The sequence below is a fragment of the Olea europaea genome, chromosome 7 (assembly GCF_002742605.1).
Source record: "Olea europaea var. sylvestris chromosome 7, O_europaea_v1, whole genome shotgun sequence".
Taxonomy (NCBI): domain Eukaryota; kingdom Viridiplantae; phylum Streptophyta; class Magnoliopsida; order Lamiales; family Oleaceae; genus Olea; species Olea europaea.
Window position 1 is genome coordinate 17,027,075 of NC_036243.1, and position 13,435 is coordinate 17,040,509.

The 13,435-nt window shown below is 35.6% G+C and overlaps 2 protein-coding genes across 3 annotated transcripts; both read right to left on the bottom strand.

Moving 5' to 3' along the window:
• Positions 1 to 374: 374 nt before the first annotated feature.
• On the bottom strand, positions 375 to 4,109 carry LOC111397205 (IST1-like protein). The gene is made up of 7 exons (XM_023023989.1): positions 3,224 to 4,109; positions 2,981 to 3,113; positions 2,102 to 2,205; positions 1,851 to 2,022; positions 1,514 to 1,654; positions 1,299 to 1,387; positions 375 to 1,166 (listed from the first exon to the last, which is right to left on the bottom strand). Exons 1-7 carry the CDS (start codon positions 3,313 to 3,315, stop codon positions 524 to 526), a joined length of 1,374 nt encoding a protein of 457 aa, XP_022879757.1. The 5' UTR covers positions 3,316 to 4,109; the 3' UTR covers positions 375 to 523.
• A 131-nt stretch (positions 4,110 to 4,240) lies between these two features.
• LOC111397203 (la-related protein 1C-like) lies at positions 4,241 to 11,278 on the bottom strand. 2 transcript variants are annotated; one of them, XM_023023988.1, is made up of 6 exons: positions 10,252 to 11,278; positions 9,398 to 9,980; positions 9,182 to 9,296; positions 8,989 to 9,079; positions 4,918 to 4,989; positions 4,241 to 4,614 (listed from the first exon to the last, which is right to left on the bottom strand). In XM_023023988.1, the coding sequence occupies exons 1-6, from the start codon at positions 10,813 to 10,815 to the stop codon at positions 4,552 to 4,554; spliced, it is 1,488 nt and encodes a 495-aa protein (XP_022879756.1). In that variant the 5' UTR covers positions 10,816 to 11,278; the 3' UTR covers positions 4,241 to 4,551. The 2 variants fall into 2 exon arrangements, with proteins under 2 accessions (XP_022879756.1, XP_022879755.1); XM_023023987.1 differs by having other exon boundaries at positions 9,182 to 9,326; positions 10,252 to 11,277.
• Positions 11,279 to 13,435: the final 2,157 nt, after the last annotated feature.

Below are 13,435 nucleotides of genomic sequence, written 5' to 3' on the forward strand. Positions count from 1 at the left end.
AGGGAAAAACTCATGTTTCTAAGAATTTGCAAAAGAGAAATTCTCCCTTTTTCGACGTAACTAGTCCAACGCAGAAGAAAAATGACATGGTACATGGGCCCAAGGAGATATGTCCTTGTGTTCCATCCCAATTCATCAGTTGTCACTCCTTTCCATTGTCAACACCAACTTCAACTCCCTTTCTACCCTATACTACTGGCTCAGGGAAAAACTCATGTTTCTAAGAATTTGCAAGAGAGAAATTCTCCATTTTTCGACCTAACTAGTCCAACGCAGAAGAAAAATGACATGGTACATGGGCCCACGAAAGCGACAAACTAAAAAAAAAAAAAAATCTGATTTCTAAAACTTCCAGGAAGATTGTTAGACAAAAATGCAAAATTGGAAATTCAAACACAAACAAATAATACAAAGTGTTCAGCTACACAGCTTCACACTGATATATACTATATCTTTAGAATAACAAATTGTATATAAAGCATAGAAATCATAAAGCTATATTCAAAAGTTACTTATAAAGAATTCAGGTTGGTGGTCTGCGGTGTTTCTGTGCTTCAAAACGAGCAGCAAGTGTGTCGTAGTCAGGCAATTTGGGATGCACACGTCTCACGGGAAACTGTTCCTGGGTGCCTAGTTTGGTTGGTAGATTAGTTCCTCTTATAAACTCGTCCACCTCGTATTGATCATCATCACGGTCAGACTCATCAAACTTAATATTGGAATGTCCAGTTGGAGCACTATAGTTGTCACTGTGCCTTCTGATCTTTCTGTTATCCATATTAGTACTTTGTTTGGCCAACTTTGGTTCTTCCATCTCGATTTCTTCATCGTAATCTGATTCATCGTACTTTATATCTGAATGTGCTGACGGAATATTATAGCTGTGTCTCCTATGAATATTTTGAGCATCCACATCATTGGGTCCGAACTCTGCAACCCCGAGACTACGTGAATTCCCAAAACTACTGTCCTTCATAATACTCTTTTGGACAACAGATCCATTACTCATAACCCGAGAATTACCCGACACGTTTATGTCTCTGCTGGCCAAAATGGCAGCTGCTTCAGCAGCATAAGTGGCTTTCTTTGCAAACTTGGCAGCTGCTTCAGCAGCTGATGCTGAGTTTTCATAGTGCACGATATTGCTCTGTTTATCGTTCAAGCCACTATTTGGCCAGGGGTAAAAAGTTGAAATATAAGCTATTTATATTCAACATCAACCATTGAAGTGAAATTTCTATTTCACATTTGAAAGAAAAAGTACTAGTTTCAAATGCTACTATTAGAAAATAGTTTACCTGAGTGTTGAAATGTTCGGCTCAGGAGATTTCTCAGGGATCGACTTCAATGGTAAGCTACCGGCACTTACAAAGTTGTTTGGTCCTTCCTTTAAGAAAAAAACAAAGTAAATAGAGAGAGTAGAGATTAAATAGAAATTTAATTACATGGGTGAGATCTCATGGCTTTTTTTGTGCATGCATTCGTGTGTGTGAGAGAGAGAGAAGAGAGAGACTATAAGTTTTTCTGGGGGCTTAAGTAGTTCTGTCTCTGATTCTGTTGTATCCCAATCAGCCTGATATTCTTTTGCTATTTCCTTCAAAACTTTCAATTTTGTTTCACCGGTTGGGGACCTAATCGAGAGCTTTTCAATAAGCTGAAACAGATAGCAAAATAATTCAGACAATGAAAAAAATTACACACACACACAAGTTAAAAAAATGAAACTACGATGAATTTGCAAGGAACAAAACATATCTCAAACCGAGCACGTTATTTGTCTGGCTCAACAATTTTGAATGTAAACTGAATCTGATTCATAGAAGATACAGTTGAAGGTTAGGAATAAATACCGTGCGATTAACCCCAGCATTTGGTCGTAAATCAGTGGCTGTAGAAACAAAATCCTTCCCATATTTCTTCTCAAAAACATCTCGAATAGCTAACAATTCAGGAATATCTGAGCACCGAGGAGCTGCAAATATTAAACTTGATATCCCTTCTTTCAGGTCAGCTGGACACACTCTGAATATTGAAATTGTGATGAGATTTTATCACGTAAACAATCCTAATGATTCAAATGAAATTGAGTTTTGTATAACACCTTTGCTTTGCAATGACAGAAAGTCTGGCCACCACTAATTCGCAGAAAAGCTCAATGAACTCATTTGCAGCCATAATATTCTGTTCTCGAATTACATGTTCGACCTACATAACCATAGTAACATTGTGACAAAACCTTGGCAAGGGACAACATACCATAAAAGTTAATGGTAATGAACAATGTACAAGTGTGAAGTCGAGGTTACAAGAATTGAGGATAAGGAATTGACCAGTTTTGCAGTTGGAACATGTCTTAGGTAAGCATAAAGAGACCCATAAGAGCGATACAATGTCTTTGGTAAGCATGAAGAGACGCAGAGTGACACAGCGAAACAATGTCTTAGGCAAGCATAAAGACAATCACTTGTAAGAGTGTCACAGTGTCGGTGCAACAAGTTAAAAGATGGGAGGGATGGAAATTAACATGGCGACTACGGTAGGAAATTCTTCCTTCGATCTTCCTGTGCGTGTATCAATGAACCAAAAAAGGATTCTCCAAGACAAATCCAAGTTTATCGAAACTCCAAAATAAGACTATGAAACCTATCCTGCTATGACTAATGCTGACTAATGTTAGATTCGACAAATTATAAAAGGACCTATATTAGAAATCCGCCATGATCATAAAGGCACTACTTTCTGAAAATCATAGCGAAATTAACTAACTTTCATGTGAAGAATCGCTTGAACCTTTATCCCTTTCCAAGCAAAAATCATTCAAAATAGTCAACAAAGTCATCCAACAAGAAATCCACCTTTGAACTACATTTCTTCTACAACTTGGGACCTAGGAATTCGAGCAATAACGCCAACAATTATGCAGGAAAATTTCATGTTATAACGAAACAGAGAAAATAAAAAGAAAAGAAAAAAAAAATACCCGAACACGAGCAGTGGCGTCCTGACCAGACTCGAGAAGCATAGCAATGTCACGTCTCATTTGCCTTACAACTGCTTCTCTCTTGTTTCTCAGAAGCTTTATTCTCGCCACCGCCATTTTCGCCATTGATTTGCTATTTATATTCCAGGAAAGTAAATCAAAAGTTTCCAAGTTTATTCAACCAACTCAATCTATTACAAAAATTAAAAAAAATAAAATAAATAAATAAAAGAACTTAATTACCATTTGGAGGAATTGAAGCCACGTCGAAAGAGCGAAAGACCCATTTTCACAGCTTTCTTCCAGTGGCTTGTGGCGGCGCTTGCCACTGTCATTTTGCCCTACTTTTTTCGCCCTTTTATTCTTGAGATACAGCTAGAAAGAGAAAGCTGAGAAGAGAGAGAAACTAAACCGTAAGTGATTTTTGATTTATTTAAGGTTGCAACGGTCGACTTGAAGAGGCCCGTCGACAGGGATGAATCCGACTGTTACAGTTACTATACAGCAGCTTTTATTGAATTTGTGCCGATGGGGATGACAGAGAAAATACTAAATAGCCGTTGTATGATGAAAAGTGATGGCATAAGTGCGGCCCGTAATGAGATCCAATGCAGACTGACTTTGGGCTTGGCCCACTCTACCCCACTTAGGGTCCACAAAAATCTCCCTACAAAGTTTTCGAAGTTGAGCCATTGGTGAGACATGGAGAGACTTGAGGAATTTCGAATCCAATATAATTCATACGAAATTTGAAATATCTTTTGAAGATTCATGACCAAGGAGATTTTAATAACTTCTAGCTAGCTAATTTTTTATAATTCATTTATCGTCCTACGAGAAATGAAAAATTTCTCAAAATAAGGCAAGACATATCTCTCTCTTCTTATTATAGACGCTCTATCTTAAATTTCTTAAAGAGTGTTGCTAGAAATGCATTATTGATTAGTTGATAAAGAATCCCTACTTAATACTCAAGTGCATTAAAATGTATCGCAACTCATTGTGAATCAAGAACTTACTATCACCTAACCAATAATGCATATCTACTTAAACCTTGTATTTGTGATTATACGAGTTTGTAAGAGAAGAGGATTATGCAAATTTATAAGCGTTTACACTTTATAAGCATTTATGAAAGGTAGGACGAAAAAACTTAAAATCTAGAAACAAACCAATTGCACTGTCAACGATAATCGGATTTATTGCTTAGCAACCCAATACTGTCGGAGTAAAAAACTTCCAAGAGCCATGAGCAAGATGTACATAAAAAATGTAATCTTCGATATTGCACGCAATGCAACATAAAAACATAGCAAGATAACCACAAATCCAATAGAATACAGTAACGAGTGTAGCAACATCCAACATAATCCTTCCCAATTCCATCAACATGTTCATATGACAGTCTCCAGAAACAGGTCATGTAGCCACAGACAAAAAGCGAAAGCAAGAGAGAGAAGTTAAGGGGCAAATGGGAAAGGAGAATCAAAATTCCTGGTGCCAACGACCAAACCACGATAACATGAACGAAATTAAGACCACACCCAGGCAAATTCCAAATGACGATATTTTCACATCTGAATGGGTCGCATTATCCATTTCATCCAATCATTTTTCCTTCTCACTTTATCGACCTACAAAGCAAAGGGAGAAGGAGAAAAAAGTAAACTGCAAAGGAAAATCATGAACCAAAATGTCACTCATTGAAGTTGTGATATGACACTTTTATACATTGTGCCGTAATGCAAAACAATCATAAAAAGAACCAGAATCAGCAGGACATTATATAAAAACATTTAAAGAACCAGTAACAACAAGATGCTATTCACTATGCCAAAAGTAGTATAAGAAAAAAAAACTCACGACTTATGAGATCAGTTTTGATGTATTCTTTAGTAAAAGCAAAGTTGACAAAATACTACAAACAAATTTCAAACCTGTACTTCCACAATGTTTGAAGCCTGTACAGCCTCCAGTATAAGTTGAATATTGTCTGTCAGCTCCATGACCTGTAAAGAGTGGCTCATAAGAATTTGCATACATTTTGGATGATGCTGACAATAAATGACGACCAATTGACATTGACATCAACATTTTCATTCACTTATCTGAACCACTAAAATATCAATACTTTCTAAGGCAATGACAAGTTACAATGTACTCAAAATGTTCTTTATGCACATTTTAGCTTAACACTAATAAATTATTGATAAATTAAAAGACAGCTGAATTATGCATACTGATTCAGGTTTGATTCATATGGAGAAATTGCGGATTTCATACATCAGACGCATAAAGTAAGTTGAAGACCATATATACATGTGTCTTGTCAGATAGATAAGCTTTTATTGATTATCTATCATTCTCTGTGTCATGGAAAAAGTACTTCCATAAATAAAGCCTATCTATTGCACAAGACATTGGGCCTAGCTAAGTTGAAGACCTAAAACGCATAAGCTTGTTTTATGGTGTTCTGACAAAAATAAAAGTCTCCCTCAGGATTATGGTGAGAGAAGATCGCTACAATCACTAGAAAATCCGTCAAAAGGGTAATTGCTCTGTACCTTCTCCCAATAATCGAAATATCATATAAAGGACAAACCATAACGAGTCAATAACACAGTGTGAAGGAGATGTGGAAAGCTAGAGAGTAAGACCAGAAAACAAAAGGGTCAGACAAAATGTAAATTAGAACAAAATTAAGTATTTCTATTAAACTACACCATCAAATACATCCAATCGGAAACTAAGACAACTGAAGATGTTGTCTACATTCACAATGGTTTACACAAGTAATTTCTACAAGTTGTTAGAGACAACAACAAAATAAGCAAAAATGCTAGTTAACTTCAGGAGCACAATTCCATCGGGATATTACACGCACTGAGCTCATTATTTGGCAACCAGCCTGATAAAATCTGGAATCTGCAATTTAACTAATTGCAGATTTTGAAAACAAGGTAGTAGCAGCTATAAATTTAGAACAGTACAACTGCTTCTTGTGTTGGTTGTGAAGAATGTCACAGTGGTTTTTGATCGGGTCACGAATTCAAAAAGAGTTCATGAGCACGAAAATGAATACTTATTGGGTTTGTCTGCAATTGCAAAATACAAGCAGCAGCTTATAGATTCTCAACTATTCAATTAGGCTGTGAAAAGCTAAAAGTTAAAACCATCCTTCTCAAGACGCTTCTAGATTCTCATGGCATGACCTAACTGTCCAGAAGTTGTTCTTTGACTTGCTCGCTGCAATCAATTTTGTTCTCTTCTAAAATGCTTGAACCGCCATTACAACACAAATCACCCGAACACCATCCTTCCCCCTTCCTTTTGAAACCCTTTCCCTTCAGCAACTTTGCCAGAAAATCACAATAGGGACCTCACAAGCAGCAACTATACACAAATAAACGTGACACATGCACAGATCCCTCCTCTTTTTTGTCTTTATTCCTACTACAACTAAAAGAATGTTCTATATATTCTGCCTTAGTTCTATTCTACCTAATCTAAAATTTTTAAGATTTCGAAGTACTATTCCAAAGTTTTCACTCATACTTATTATCATCCTCCCAAATCTTATTTATTAAAACTATGTCATCAGCTAACATACAGCATGAGTCTTGTATTAAATTATGTCCACAAGCTCGTACTTCACTAAAACATAAAAAATAAAATTTTATGGCAGAATCTTGTTGCAATCAAAATTTTCTATTATTACTCAGCTGCATGTCATACGCTTAAATCATACATCTCCTTAATTATATGTAATATATTTATTCTTATAAAAAACGCCTAAAGCCAGTTTCCAGCAAAAAAATCTCATTGTTCTTAGCAAACATTATTCTCTCTTTTAAATCTCATTAAGAAGTTTTGCCAACAAAAGTTACACAGATAACCTTAAGCCCTATCGCACTATTCAATCACAGCCAATTTCTTTTACCATCTAAATCCTCTTCATAGTCTCTCACGTTGGGAATTTAAATACATTTAGTATATGAAACATGTTTGTCATCAATAATTTGACAGATCCACACAGTTTTCTATCAAATAACTTTTGTCTAAATAAAACCCTCATCCTTTTTATGTCATCATTAAAATTAAAGATTATATCTCCTTAACGCATTTGACTTGTTTTAAATTTCGTTTAGCCAAGATGTCTTGTGAACATTTTATTCCAGACTCTTGGTAAATAACTAATTTCTCTAAAGCAAAATGCTTGGTGACCAAAGAAAATTTGAGGAAGCTGATTATAGTTTTTTTTTTTTTCGTGGAGCCACCTATCAGTCTAGTTTGACCAATGGCGATTAAGTACATCCCAGTTGAAATGTGATTTTCAGCTGTTTTTCATGTCAAAAGCCCTAGGCAGCTAATTTCATCTTTTCACGATTTTCTTCAACAGTTTCAAGAAACTAACCAACTTCCTATTATAACCTACTTTTTGACACACTCTTAACAGAAGTTGGTTCTCCATTTCTTGAATTTATCAGAAACAAGCCCACAATATGATTAGTTCAATCTCAAATGGATGGCATATCCTCTAGCTTCTTACTGCACTCTCTTCTTTTAACACTAACAAAGAACACGATGATCAGTTCTCCAATTATTTTTGCCGTATTTAGAAGGGAGAATATTGAATTGAAAGAGTTGGGAAGACCAAAGTGCTTAGCTTTATTACATAGAAGTTGAATAATAGAATAGAATGTCCATCAAGCCTGTCCAACAAAATAATATTCATCTTATAGATTTGTTGAATGGTTTAAGCTACTGGCCAAACGTCAATATCAAATTCAACCTGAAATTATCTATATCCAAAGTAGGTTCCTTGTCACCCAAGCAATACATCCAGACAGGTTTTTAAAACCTTCATACAATCAAGTTTTAAAAAAAAGATGTACTTAACATCAAATACTAAGAAATAAATGAGAAATATATGTGTTTTCAAAGGAAGCAGGTGAACAAAACGATTCTTGAGTTTCTATGATATAATTAGGTGCATATACTGAAAGAATCTAGATGGGAATAACAAAGCTTTTCAATAAACAAGCTTCTACAAAGAACTTTCTCAAAACCATCAATTTTCGAATATTAAAATCCCATTAGTCAGAATACTGGATGTTACTGACATACATGTTTCAGTCCTTTTGAGTTATCAACATTTCGAGGCGAGGCAACACTGCCAAACTCATCATTAGAATTGATAGACTTTGCATCATGACTTAAAGGTTCAATTTCAACAAAGAAGAGAGACAACCCAGCCGCAGCTAAAAAGACATGAAAAAGACAAGTGCGAATATAGATAAAGCCTGAAGCCTATACATGAAGTATAAAAAACAATGTCGTTCAACTTGTACCCTATATCAACTGCTGGCGAGAACAGCCATAAAACCCAAAACACATTAAAATAATTAATCTTTGAGCAAATTATACTGACACCTAGTGAGGTATCTGGCAATTACACTAATACCCCTTCGCAAAAACTACAGTGTGTTATTAAAATTACAGTAAATGACATGGACAAAGATTAAAATTGTAGGAGAATAAAAAATGTCTTTAGAGGTACCCTACAAAGCGAATTGCTCACATAGGGAGCAAGGTAGTCCCAGGTGTAAGAAATTTGAGACACATATTACCTAATTTAGGGAAAAATTAATTAAGTTCTGGGTATATGAGCATTTTTAGTAAGATACAAGTATGTCTTACTCGAGGCAGTCATAAAAAACCCACAAAAACAAATACGAATGAAAAATGAGAAAATCCTGAGTTACAGAATGAAATTCCCTTTGGGTAAAAACTGTACAGCTGCAATATATAACTAGCTCTATCAGCTTCTACTACCGTCACTTAAAATATCACAGTGAAAATTAGTCAGGGATCTAGGATTGCCAAATAAATCAACAAGCATGATGCATATTGAGCTTATTATGGAGTATTGTATCAAAAGACAGGCAAAAGACCAATTTTACTTCAAGGAATGAGAACAAAGACACTAATCATTCTAGACAACTTACTTTCCTAAAACCTGCTATTAACTGAATTGGAACCCATCCCTCTTCATCCATGTTCTGGCGCAAGAAGGTATCTTTAACTAAATTCTCATTACTGCAAAATAAATGGATAAACAAGAAGTTAGTGTCTAAATGGTGGTAGACAGAATATAATTCTCATTCCCTCATAAGAGAAACTAGCCACATAATTAAGTACCTAAAATAATAATCTATCTGATACATTATCTTGTTAGACAAGTGAGGATCTGTCACAGGAAAAAACATAGGCCGAATTGGAACCATAGGCATCCTGAGGGAATCTGGTTGAGTGCCTGTAACATAAAATACAGGAGAATGCACTTCTGCAAGCATATCAGAACATCAGTACAAGGACAAAAGAATGAAAACATGATTTTAAAGTAACATATGTCACCAGTGTAAACCATCGGAGTGCCGAAGGGTGGTCTCACAGCCAAAGGAGGAGGGGAAATATAAGGCGTACTAGAAGCTGGACCACGAATGAAAGGCCTAGAAGCAACTCTCTGCTGCGGCATATTGCCTTCTCTGCTGCCAAAATTTCGATAAGTATCCCAATCCTGATTCCCACGTTCCCGATCACGCCTGCCACCACGGCCATGATAATGGGCGACATCCCCTCGAGGGTGTGGACCACCACTGCCTCTTCTAAATGAATTCCGCTGATGTTGTAGCACATTCCCACCATGTGATCCTCCACTTTGCCCACTCTCCCTATTTGTGATATCCCTCGCAGAAGACTCCCCAGCAGAGCCACCTGACTTACCCAAATTATTAGAGACTAGTTCCACCGCTGCACCTTCTGGTGGTAGTGACCGAGAAACATAGTCACTAGCCGATCCATCACTATTGCTCATACCCCCGCCAACATGCTTCATAGACCTCTGCCGGGTAGGGCCGACATTGTGGGGTGTTAAATTAGGGTTTGTGTTACTACTGGTCTCTTGTTTATAGGTAGATGAAAAACCTACTCCAGTACCCTATCATACAGACGCACATAAACATAGAGAAGTCAAATTTTCAAATGTCTGTAGGAAAAACTAAAAACCAACTGTAGTGGTCTTTCATATACAACCGCAGCATATAACATACATGAATTTTAATGCAGCATAAGACGTACAAATACTTGCAAGTAAACTTTATAGTGTATACTGTATAGAGGAGAAATTAAGAACTTGGCCTGTAACATAAATAAATTAATAAGCAAAAGTATTACGAATGTATAAATAATTGTATCCATCGAATGTAGACCTGCAAAGAGACTGTTCCATCAGACAGAGCTTTGAGAGAATCAGATGAAGATGACTTCTTGGTAGATGCACGGGTGGATTCAGAGAGAGCAGGCCAAGACTCCGCCCCCATTACAGCGCTAATTTCTGCAGTAGCACCATTTGAAGGCTTATTCCAAGCCGGTTTCTTAGTAGCATTGCTTCCGTTGCTGCTTCCCCCACCATTCTCAGTGTTCTCCGGTGGAGTCTCAGCAGCAGCAGCAGCACTCTCCACCGTAGGACAAGTCATAGAACCAGCTACCGCTACCAGCGTAGAAGCAGCTCCTGAAGGGGAAGAATCAGAAGAAGAGGAATTCGCATTTGCCTCCCTGGCAACAACACTAGACAAGGAGGGAGAATGCAGAGAAATCCCGTTTACAGCCACAGCCGCAGTGATGGAAGAGGAAGAGGAAGAGATGATATAATCCGAATCGCAGTCACGGACAATCTGAGTCAAGGGAGAGGAGCCGGCCCACCTTGAATTGGGACTGCTAGGGGATTGATGAGCCGAAGAAGAACTAGGGATTGGATTAGTTGCTGTAGCCATCAAAAATTATACTTTTCTTTTGGGGATTTCTGTTTTGCAAAATAAGGGCTTCGAATTTTTTCTAAATGATAAACAAAAAAACTCCAAAGATTGGAATTCAGGTTGCCAAAAACACCTCTCTGGTTTGAAATAACAATTAAGATCGATTAATCAATCGGAAAGCCCCTAAAAAGAACTAAAAAAATAAATAATGATATGATCGACTGAACAATTGGAAAACCCTAGGAAGATCAAAAAAATACTAATCAAATCGATCAAAACTTTCTAGAATTAGACTGTAGGAAGAGAGATTTTCGATGGATCGAAGAAGATCCGATTCGGGGTGGAGAGGATGAGATTTTCTTCTTCACAAACAGAAAAACACACATATAGGGAGAAACGAATCTTCCCTCTCTCTACGACAATTCTTTCCTTCTTTGCTTCCTCACGAGATAACCCCCGCCTTCTTTCTCTTCCGACTGCGTTTATACTTATAGGTGTATATTTGCTTGCAATTTTTTTTTAATGTAAATTTACTTACCCTTGTTTGAGCCCCATTTCTTTCGTCAAAATACATTTTTCAACAATAATTTGATCTCATTGCAACCATACATTTTTTAATAAAATAATATTATATATAAATTTATAATTTTTTTTTATTTTTTAACCATAAAATTTTCATCAATACACAATTTAAAAATACATTTTCTTACAGAAATGGAGCTCAAAAAAGGGCTTAATAATTAGAAGTAATTTGGAAATGAGTAATCCACTCTATGGATTTCATTTTATTATGCTAAAATTTTACTTTTCAATATATAAGTAGTTAATATGCAAAAAGTAATCGAAGTACTTCGAAATGTATATTTAAAATTAAATAATGTTATTTGCAGCACTCATTATCGCGATCGCTCTACACAGTATACATGCGATGGTTAGCGATTTGTTATATAAGATAATAAAAAATTACCGCATTAATGTATCAAATCACTAACTTTCATATATATGTCACATATAACAACTACGACGGTGAGCGATTGCAAATAACATTACTCTTAAATTATTTTTAGACTTTAAAAAGTAAAATAATAATAATAATAATAATATGCAAAACTTCAATATCTATTGTCCTCATTGTGCAAATAGACCAATATCGTTTCACCTTTAGCATAGAGCTCTCAAATCAGCATTTCTTAACACAAATTAGGCTCAAGTATCGGGGTGAGTCGATTTGAGTATTTCAATACCCAAAACAAGACTTGGGCGAAAAAATTGAAAAATCGACAAAACCAATACAATCGACTCGACTCGGGCCAGTTCAGGTCGATTTGGCACATGTAATTAGTTTGTTTGATTTTTATTTTTTTTTAAACAACATCATGGTGAGTTGATTCAACCATGGTTTGAAGTCTCAAATCGCTGGGTTTGAAACTTCAAATAGCTAGTTAACTGAATTAACTCAATCCACTTGTATGTTTATCTTTTTTTTTTCTTTTAAGAAAAATAAAAATCAAAAGATAAGCATACTCTCATAATCATGTCTCGATTCCCTCAATCTATGATATTGTCGATAAGTAATAGCACTGAAAATTTCCTTTCACAAACTCATTATGTTATGCTTAACTTTTTTTCTATTCAGACAGCCAGGCTACACAATGCATAAAAAGCAACAAAATTCTTAATTTTTTTGTCGATTCATCTTTATTAATTTATTTTATTTGTTAGTTAATAGTTCTTATAATATAAAGTTATTTAATTATTTAAGTTCTTGTAATATAAGTGGACTCAAAGCTAGGATTTTTTTTAATTTATTTTTTTAATAAAAATTTCAATTTGAACTAAAAGTCTAAATCGACCAACCAAACCAAACCAACATATTTAATTTGGTTTGATTCGGTTTAAGAATAGAATGTGTTGATTTTGATTGAAATTCACTCAAACCAACTAATTTGAGTTTGGTTTAGGATTGGAGTCGAAAACAACTCAAACCATACCGCTTCAAGGCCTACTCAGAGCCACCCATTATACTTCAGGTAAATCGTAAATGGCATTATCTGGTCCTTGCAATTATTGGAACGAAACCCAAACCTAAGCCATTGATTTAAGTTCTAGTTTGGTTTCCATGCTATGTGTATCGAATTTTTGTATCTAATCCCTTACCGACTACTCACAATAATAAGGTGAGGACTACATTTTGAAATTTTTTATTCATGTGGGTCCGCATGCATATGAGAGAGGGTAAACAATTCGGCACACCTTTTGGTGTACGAATAGAATTATTCGTATTTTAATAAGATAATGCTACATGTACATAATGTTATACACCCTCTCACGTGAAGGGGGTCAACACATTATTTATTATGTGTGGGTCTCCCTCTATGTAAAAGTGTGTAAATGATTATGTACAAGAAAAAGTGTATAAGTAGAGTAATCATAAATTTTCATATAGGCCCTTTAGATACGTACGTCTAACACGCTACTAATCGACAAATTTGTGTAAGGGAGAAAATTCAACTAAAAAATCTTCAAAAAAAAAACAAAATGGCGGAGACTAAAACTCATGACAAAGGGAGAAGATTTAAATATCAAAAATCAAATTACAGTTCAAGAAGAAATTATTTTTCGTGATAAATCTTATTCG